The 10,232-nt window shown below is 37.3% G+C and overlaps 1 protein-coding gene across 2 annotated transcripts in view; it reads right to left on the bottom strand.

The window, feature by feature from the left end:
- Positions 1-234: 234 nt before the first annotated feature.
- DIPK1A (divergent protein kinase domain 1A) overlaps positions 235-10,232 on the bottom strand; it is a 46,053-nt gene continuing 36,055 nt past the window's right edge. For both annotated transcript variants that reach the window (XM_030573319.1, XM_030573320.1), the window contains 3 exons: positions 9,479-9,586; positions 6,466-6,642; positions 235-3,443 (listed from right to left, as the gene is read on the bottom strand). In XM_030573319.1, coding sequence (XP_030429179.1) covers positions 2,631-3,443; positions 6,466-6,642; positions 9,479-9,586 — 1,098 coding nt within the window. In that variant the 3' untranslated portion in view covers positions 235-2,630. The remainder of the gene's footprint in view (positions 3,444-6,465; positions 6,643-9,478; positions 9,587-10,232) is intronic.

Raw genomic sequence — 10,232 nt, 5'->3', positions numbered from 1 at the left:
GGGTGGTCACAGGGGTTACTCCCCTGACTCCAAGCTTCCCCTCCCCGCCCCGCACAAAATTTCCCCACCAGTTGCTGTCCTGCCAGGACACTTGTTTACTTAGGTTTACCTCCATGCCTGCAGATGCTCAAGGTAAACAAACCATCTCGGCCCACCAGTGGCTTATCCTGATGGCCCGGGAGCCAAAGTCTGCTGACCCCGAATTATAGGGTCGGCTTATGAACGAGTAATAAAAATTTTCCATTTTTACTTATCTATCTTGGGTGGGGGGGTTGGCTTATAAAGGAACCGGCTTATGATTGAGTATATATGTTAAGCAGTAACTGAGCTCATTAAAGATTAAGTGACTTGCTCCTTTTCTATAATTTAAATTAAGAATCAAATTGAAGCTGGATATTTGAAGTTATTTTAAGATAAACCTTCCTTTTAAGAGTTTTTCAAACACCCAGTGTTAATTTATAAAAAATACTGCTGTAAAAGAGGGAAAGGATTCCTTTGATTTATTGTAAACAAAACTCTAAATGAAAGCTCCTGAAGGTGGTGCAGGTAGCAATCAAAATGTACAATAAACTGCATTGTTGACAAGTTTCCAGTTATCTGAAAAGCATTTAAAATAGTCACACTATTTTGTTCAATAGTTTCAATGCCTAATAGCCATCATAGTATTCACATTCAGATTTATCTGGTAAGAAAATGATATGCTTAATGTTTGGTTTCTTTACTAGTTGCAGATATATTGGAGGGCAGATCAGTCAACTTTAAGGAGACAGCAGAATGGTAGACACGGTGCAAGAGTCAAACAACGGAATATTTACAAAAAAGCAAAACCACACCTAAACCAAGAGAATTAATACTTCCCGCAGTATACACAGAGGGAAGATAGATGATTTTACCTTCTCTAAGTATGTTTGTTATATGCCTTCATGAACAAGAATTTTGTTGAATCCAGATACTAATAATCATTTAGGAAACATGTTTAACATAAAAGGCCTGCAAAGTAATTAAAAGAATTAACACTTTAAATAGTACTTTTTAAATAAAAGGTTTTTTCCTCATCTCCCTTGAACAAAAGGTAGAAGTGAATGAAGTGCTTACGAAGGTTTAGTAATGGGTGAATACAAGCACAGTGTTCACAAGTGCTTTACATACACACACAGTTCTGCAAAGTCTCATTTGTGACTTGAGCCACTCCTGAGCAGTCAAGAACAGTGTGGAATGTGGACAAATGGGAGTTAAGATGAGAAGTTATTTCCCTCATGATTTAAGTCTAGTATTCACTCTGCTTCAGAGCTGCAGAGAATAAACCTAGCACCCTGCAAAAATTTAAACAACGTGACAAGGAGAATATTTCCAATAATAAACTAATTATTGATTTAGTGCTTAGGGTAAAGATGGTCCCAAACAAAAAACTCCATATCTGAACACTTCCAAAATTTAGGAAAATCCAGATCAGGATCTAGATTCTGTCCCGTGGCTTAGGCCTAGCTATAATTTAGACATTTGTTAAAGTAAACCAGGAGAGACTAAATGCAAGACATCTTGCCACACAGCTTTAGCTACAAAATCGAACTTTTAGACTACATCAGTGTTAGAAATGTAGTTTGTTAGATACTTTTCACTTAAGTCAAACTACGGACTCTAAACCTTTACTATGAGGATCTCCATTATAAAGGCTACAACACTGCAGCTACCAAAACTATTAAAGTTATTTAACTCCTGACCCTTTTAATCCACAAAATCCCTGGCTTCAAAACTAGCTATTGCTTAACTTTCCTTTTATCTTACTGACATTTCAAGACTCTGGCTTTGTAGTTTCTCTGTTTCCCCATTGTGTAACGGTATATTGTTGCTCTAGCATATGCAACTTTTTAAATACATATTTTAAATTCTTAGCTCCCAACATGGCATGTTGTACCAGGACCTTTAGTTAAGAACTTTCAGCTAGTGTGGTAACATTCAAGATATATTTAAGTATGAGGTAAAAAGGTGTATGCAAACAAAATCTAACTAAAAATCTCTCATTCTAAAATACCCAATTTTCTGGAATACATTTTAATTGTCACGCTGAGTTTAGCAATTTAAAAATCTTCCATTGTGCAAATTTTGCCATGCTAAGTTATTAGTAAACTTCATCCTCAAAATGTTCAGTTCATTCAAAAGAGTCTCTTGGACTTAAGCACATTATTTCTAATAGTGGTGGGTCTTTTGGCTAGCATTTGTAACACTACTTGGAAAAAAATAATTCTCAGTGGATATTTACAAATGAATGATGCTAGTCACAGCATTAAAAAAAAGTTAAATTAGTCAATATAGTAGCACAGTGAATATTGACAGCAGGAGACCCCAGTTTAGGGTCTTCTGCCAAAGTGCAAGGGGAGGGCAAGCACATGGTTTATTTCCATGATGGAGCATTCTAACCACAAGGCTCTTTTAACTTCTGTCAGACAATTCATTAAGTGGCACATTCTTTCTCTGAGAAGCACTATAGTAGCAGTGTTTGCTGGAGTAAGAATTAGGAAAGTTAATGAATTCTGAGCTAAGAAGACATATTTTTAAAATGCCAAAGATGCATTTGATAAAAAGTGGTAAATCTCCTAGAGTGGCAACGTTTTCTTCTGTGGTTAAAGATACTAAGAATCATTTGTATGGGATATTTTCTTCCACAATAAAGTTTTTAAGTTATTTAGTATTAAAGAATGCTCCATTTCCATCTGGTTTGCTGAGACTTTAAGGGCAATACAAGAATACAGTTGTTTCTCTAACTCTTCGTGTATTTCTGATGGAGCACCGCGAAGCAGATAGTCTTTTAGTAACTGGCATGTTTTTGCCAAGTTGGGCTGAATTATTTCTGCGGTACATTTCATTTTACTTTGGTCACATAGAGTTCTACAGTCTGTACCATAAACACAGTCCAAGTCAGACTCACAGTGACGATCTTTAAGTAATTCCTTCAAATTAATTTCTGGCACAATTTTTCTCATGTCGACCATTTTCAAGTCATATTTATCATTATAACCCAAGTTTTTGGCACTGGTATCACACATAAGAAAATTCCCATAAGGTCCATGGAAAATGTCTTCCACAAATTCTAAAAGCCCGATAGCTATTTTTGCCTTTCTAGGCCATGATGGAGTAAACCACTGGTCCATGCTTCTTCTGAAACTAGAGGGAATGAAAAGTTCTAAGATCCATGGAAGGCTTATTCCATAGAGAGAGGTATATTCAACTCTTTCCATCACATAGAGATCTCCACAAAAACCCATCAATTTGGGGGTGTGTTCTTTATTCTGGAGGATCACCATGAGCAGAAACTCATTTAGCTGCAGAAGAGCCCATGCTGACTTTGCTTCTGGTAAGGAAACTCGACCATCTTTGTTTCCATCAGCAACTGACAGGATGAGATTAACCAGTTCAGAAAGATTTCCCTGTTCACCCAACTTTTGCTAGAAAAAACAAATATATATATATTTAATTCCATATACATTTTTCTTCTAAAAACTTAAAGCTGATTACCTGTCCTGTGTTTTTATAGTCAATGAAGTATTTTACCCATTCTACTCAGCTGCATGTGGAACCTAAGCAGTGTCTATTGTCATGCTCTGTTTTTTCTGGTTTCAGTAATGATACATACACAGTGCTTTTTAGGACTATATACTGAGTGTTCTTTTCATGTGTATGGTGCAATGAAAGTATGTGTTTTCTTCCTTTTCAAAGTCCTAAAAATGTGCACCTTGTCCTCAGTAAGAGAGTCTTTAATAAATTATGTTAGGTATCATGTAATTAGAGCTGTTGATTAATCATAGTTAACTCATGCGATTAAAAAAAATTAAATGTGAGTAAAAAAATTAATCGCAATTAATTGTACTGTTAAATAATAGATGACCAATTGAAATTTAATAAATATTTTTGGATGTTTTTCTACATTTTCAAATATATTGATTTCTATTACAACAGAATACAAAGTGTACAGTGCTTACTTTATATTATTTTTGGTTACAAATATTTGCACTGTAAAAATTATAAAAGAAATAGAATTTTTCAATTCACCTCATACAAGTACTGTAGTGCAATCTCTTGTGAAAGTGTAACTTACAAATATAGATTTTTTTTGGTTACATAACTGCACTCAAAAACAAAACAATGTAAAACTTTAGAGCCTTCAGTCCTACTTCTGAGTCTACTCAATCCTACTTCTTGTTCAGCCAATTGCTTATTGGGGGAGAGTTGTATGTCTCCTGTTCTGTTTTACCCACATTCTGACATATATTTCATGTTATAACAGTCTTGAATGATGACCCAGCACATATTCATTTTAAGAACACTTTCACAGCAGATCTGACAAAATGCAAAGAACGTACCAATGTGAGATTTCTAAGGATAGATACAGCACTTGACCCAAAGTTTAAAAATCTGGACTGCCTTCCAAAATCTGAGAGGGATGAGGTGTGCAGCATGCTTTCTGATGTCTTAAAAGAGCAAAACTCTTGATGCGGAAACTATAGAACCCGAACCACCAAAAAAGAAAATCAGCCTTCTGCTGGTGGCATTTGACTCAGATGATGAAAATGAACAAGCATCGGTCGCTCTCCTTTGAATCATTATCAAGTGGAACCCGTCATCAGCATGGACGCATGTCTTCTGGAATGGTGGTTGAAGCTTGAAAAGGCATATGAATCTTTAGTGCATCTGGCACGTAAATATCTTGCAATATCCAGCTACAACAGTGCCATGCAAATGCTTGTTCTCACTTTCAGGTGATACTGTAAACAAGATGTGGGCAGCATTATCTCCTGCAAGTTGTAACCAAACTTTGTTGTCTGAGCGATTGGCTGAAGTAGGACTGAGTGGACTTGTAGGTTCTAAAGTTTTACATTGTTTTATTTTGGAATGCAGTTATTTTTTGTACACAATTCTCCATTGGTAAGTTCAACTTTCATTATAAAGATATTGCACTACAATACTTGTATTAGGTGAATTGAAATATACCATTTATTTTGTTTTTTACAGTGAAAATATTTGTAATAAAAAATAAAGTGAGCACTGTACACTTTGTATTCTGTGTTGTAATAGAAATCAATATATTTGAAAATGTAGAAAACATCCAAAAATATTTAAATAAATAGTATTCTATTATTAACAGTGAAATTAATCGCAATTAATTTTTTTAACTGAGTGATTTTTTTAATCGGTTGACAACCCTACGTATAATAAAAACATTTTGTGGTTCTTTTGCTAGAAAAGTTTTGAGAGTTCAAACACCATTTCATAGTAAAACAAGCTCTGATTATTATAATTCATCTGATTAAAGCTTGGATCTTGCAATAGTGACTAGAGATTACAGGGAATACAATCATTTCTAGCCAGTCATAAATATGTTTTTAATATCTCTTAGTACTACTCTTATACTAATAAATGTACTTTCATACTTAGTTCTGTCACTTACTATAATAACTTTCATTTCATTGGTTAAACAAACCAGCAGGACTGCTGCTGTGCTTTTGAATAGGGAAGTCCTGTCTTTTCTGGAATCAAAACTGCACTACACCCATCTATGACCAGTATAGACAGGACATTTTTTCGAGTCCTTGTCTACACTGAACATTTTCTGATATTGTCCTGCAATTACTCTAGCATCTCTGCAGCTCCACCAATGTTAATTATAGGGGAAAGCACTAGTGTAAATCCGTCACCAACATTCTTACAATCATGTTGCATAGACCTGCTTTGAATAGGGGTATGTGACACTTGTAGATCAGCTGTCAGGTTTTCTGTTTGGTTTTTAAACTCACACTGCCACAGTTGCTATCACTACTGGAGCTGCACAAGTGATAAGAGCAATGGAGGGAGAAGTTCAGAAAACCCTCAGTGTAAACATATCCTTAGATCAATGCTTCTATACTGGGAAAACTGGGCTGTAGACTGCTTAGTAGGATAGAATAGTTATTAGTATGGTAAAGAAAAAGCGCAGAGGAAGAGATACCTATTTAAGGGCCAAAAACAGGTTCAAGCCTTAAATATGTAAAAGTTGCATGCTAGCTTTCATTCCAATAACTATCCCGCCACCTCCACCCCTCTATTTTTGTTTTTCTTTTAAATTACACATGCTTGTCTCTAACATGTAACTCTGGATCTGAAATTTTTCACGCTTATGTGATCTACTCACCAGCAACCACTGTAGCTTAGAACATAATTGAGTTTTTCCACAATCAGAGTAGATTCTTAAAATGAAAAAATATGAAAATGGTTCTCAAAGCTACAATAGAAGGTCATCCCTAATGTAATTGGAATTGCAACTTAGTAGGTTTTGACTTTACATTTAATTTGTGTACTCTTCCTGCTGAAAACAAACGAACAGACAATAAACAGACAAATGAGTCAGGCAAAAAAAAATTTTTTTTTAATAACAAATAAATGTGGTGAGAATGAGCATCTATGCTCATTTTCTCTTCTTTGACATATACTTACTTTAAAAAGACCATATACCATTTCTTTGAATTTCTGAACAGTAGTTCCTCTAGTTGGTTTATCAAACAGAACTATTTCTTTTCTTGGTTCCAGTTCAGTTCCAAGATCAAGATGAATAGTTTCTTCCATCTGGCATTTTATGACACCTTGTAGATTACCCCAGATTCCTAAATACATCTATGCAGAGAAAAGGCAATGATATAGTTACATTAAAATTTCCTCAAAAGCTCTCCTGTCTTCTACTGTCCTGAGTCAGAATGCTGGGTTTGCTCATGGAAACTGCAAGAAGCCAGCATTCAGACTGGTAGTGGCAGCTCCCTGTACAATGTGCCACTTTAAAAGATATTTAAGAGAGACCACTGTATCCAAATATGATTTTAAAGAGCAACATGCCCATGCTCCATAAAAGTGTGCTTTATACAATGGCATCAGCACCTTCTCTGTTAAGGCTGATAAGAGGCATTTATTTTAGTTTGGTGATGCAGGATGGGAGAGAGGAAGCACACTGTACTGGAACATGGGCACTCTGTAAAAACCTTTAATGGATCTGGAGTGTCAGCAGTTTTGGAAGTGACCGTGTAATGAACGTAAGAATGGCCCTACTGGGTTAGACCAAAGGTCCATCTAGCCCAGTATTCTGTCTTCCCACAGTGGCCAGTGCCAGGTATCCCAGAGGGAATGAACAAAACAGGTAATCATCAAGTATTCCATCCCGTCGTTCATTCCCAGCTCCTGGCAAACAGAGGCTAGGGACACCATTCCTGCCCATACTGGCTAATAGCCATTGATGGACCTATCCTCCATGTATTTACAGACAATCCACAATTTATGCAAGTTTTTTGTTCTGGAATGCCTTGCGTAACTCGAAATCTGCGTAAGTCGGAAACGTATACCTGACCATTACCAAAAAAAAAAAAAAGACACCTCATTTCTAGCTTATGGAAATTTTTCCATAAGTGCAGATTTGCGTAAGTCGGGTTTCTGTAACCCGGGGGACGTCTGTATCTAGTTCTTTTTTGAACCCTGTTATGGTCTTGGCCTTCACAACATACTCTGGCAAGGAGTTCCACAGGTTGACTGTGCGTTGTGTGAAGAAATACTTCCTTTCATTTGTTTTAAACCTGCTGCCTATTAATTTCATTTGGTGATCTCTAGTTCTTGTGTTATGAGAAGCAGTAAACATTTCCTTAAGGTTCCTTCTACTTTCTCTACACCAGTCATGATTTTAAAGACCTCAATCATATCTCCCCTTAGCCGTCTCTTTTCCAAGCTGAAAAGTCTCAGTCTTATTACTCTCCACTCATATAGAAGCTGTTCCATACCCCTAATCATTTTTGTTGCCCTTTTCTGAACCTTTTCCAATTCCAATATATAATTTTTGTGATGGGATGACCACATCTGCACATAGTATTCAAGATATGGGTGTACCATGGATTTATACAAAGGCAACATGATATTTTCTGTCCTATTATCTATCCCTTTCTTAATTATTCCCAGCATTCTGTTTGCTTTTTTCACTGCTGCTGCACATTGAGTGGATGTTTGTGGATAGTTCTCTCAAATGTCTCCAAGATCTCTTTCCTGAGTGGTACCAGCTAATTTGGACCCCATCATTTTATATATTGTGACAGACCTAGACCAGTGGGGTACAGGAGTCTGGTAGAGGGCGAATATACAGGTCACTGGAGGAGTAGTTTTCTGTTCCCTGAGTGACCAGAGCAGGGGCTGCACTAGAGTAATCAGGAACCTGCTAGAACCAATTAAGGCAGACAGGCTGATTAGAACACCTGCAGCCAATCAAGGCAGGCTAATCAGAGCACCTGGGTTTAAAAAGGAGCTCACTCCAGTCAGGCAAGGAGGAGCCAGAGGAGAGGAAGTATGTGTGAGGAGCTGGGAGCAAGAGGCACAAGGAGCTGAGAGTGAGAGGGTGTGCTGCTGGAGGACTAAGGAGTACAAGTGTTATCAGACACCAAGAGGAAGGTCCTGTGGTGAGGATAAAGAAGGTGTGTGGAGGAGGCCATGGGGAAGTAGCCCATGGAGTTGTAGTTGTCATGTGGCTGTTACAAGAGGCACAATAGACAGCTGCAATCCACAGGGCCCTGGGCTGGAACCCAGAGTAGAGGGTGGGCCTGGGTTCCCCCCAAAATTCCCAACTCCTGATCAGACACAGGAGGAGTTGATCCAGACTGTGGGGAAGATCACTGAGGTGAGAAAATCTGCCAGTAAGCGCAGGACCCACCAAGGTAGAGGAGGAACTTTGTCACAATATATATAGTTGGGATTATGAAATGGGATTTCATAGCTGTTCTAGTGCAGGGTCCACACCAAGTATAGCTTTATTGTACATTTTAAAGTTTCAGTTTTTTAAAAGTGGCGTTTGTAAAATTAGAGAAGTAGAGTGTTAGACAGTATTACTTAAAGCATACATACACATCTGTATAATATGATACGCCAAATCATCAAATACACTAAGAAATACCACATCTATACATTTATTGGACAGTAGTAGTTATCTAAATCACTGTAAAAGGTAAATCTCTGTCCTCATTTTTCCCCCAATACCCAATTTATCACAGATTTGCTGAACCAAGGATACTGGATTTAAAATGCCTAAAGTTAAAAATGATTGAGTGGCAAACATCCTATTTCATGGAAACAGAAATGTGAATTAAATACAAAATTCAGACAAGTATGATCCTTATAAAATGGAATCAAACATTATTCTGAATTGTTGTCTGCTGTTTCTAAGATAGTGTTCTATATTGGTTAACAGCTCAGATTTCTCGCTTTTAGACTGGGATTATAAATGCTGTGCCAACAGAATCCCTAGTTTAAAATTCTCATCCCTTGAATATCTCAGTGAGCAAAACTTTAAATAAGTAAAATTTAACTGAAGTCAAGTTAAACAGGCCTTTTACATAAGGCCTGTTTAATATTCTGTAAAATCCAAACAAACCTCAAACCCGGTTTAGATAAAGAATCGTATGATTAGCTCATATAAATAAAGTCATACCTGGTTATTGGGTTTTGTTGACAAACATTTTCCAAAATATAGAGTTTCTTTAGCGCAAAGACTGCTACATGCTGATCCATCAATAACTCCAGTCTTATATTTATCACACTGAAAGACAAAGAGGAAAATAGTTTCTAGAAAGAACTGAAGAATAGAAAGAGGAAATAATACACCTGTTGGCTTTTCCAATATCTATGCTTTTGTCCTGTACAATGAGTGGGGAAAAAGCTGTAGAAACTCTGAAATGTGTCTGGGGTACAAAAAAATATTCAGATACACCCCAATTCTGCAAGTTATTCTGCAGAGGTGAACCCCCTGCATCTGCATGAGGTCGCTATATAGAATAGAATAGAATACAGCAGAATGTTGAAGCTAATGGGGCTCTGCGCAGGCCCAGGGGTCTGCCTGCATGGAGCAGTCTGCAAGATCAGGACCTTACTGGGTCAATGATTCAAACTGGGAGACAGACTGGGAGCTTTTACTCTTGATCGGAAGAGACTTATCGAAAACAGGAAACAAACAAAACTACATATTAGATGGTGCCAGAAGATGCCTTTTTTGGGGGGGTGGGGGAGGCGGGGGGGTGTTGAGGGAGGTAAGAAGCACAATGACAGCTAATGCCTCAAACCTGTTAATGCATCTGCTAGCATTTATCTCTGCTTTTACATGGGGGTCTGCTAATATGTATTTCTACTTCCACGTGGAATCCTCAGATTTCACCATTTTGAAATAATAGAAAAAGGAACAGCCTGCC

The sequence above is a fragment of the Gopherus evgoodei genome, chromosome 8 (assembly GCF_007399415.2).
Source record: "Gopherus evgoodei ecotype Sinaloan lineage chromosome 8, rGopEvg1_v1.p, whole genome shotgun sequence".
Lineage (NCBI taxonomy): Eukaryota > Metazoa > Chordata > Testudines > Testudinidae > Gopherus > Gopherus evgoodei.
The sequence above is the reverse complement of the archived record's forward strand: the minus strand, read 5'-3'. Positions and strand labels throughout refer to the sequence as shown.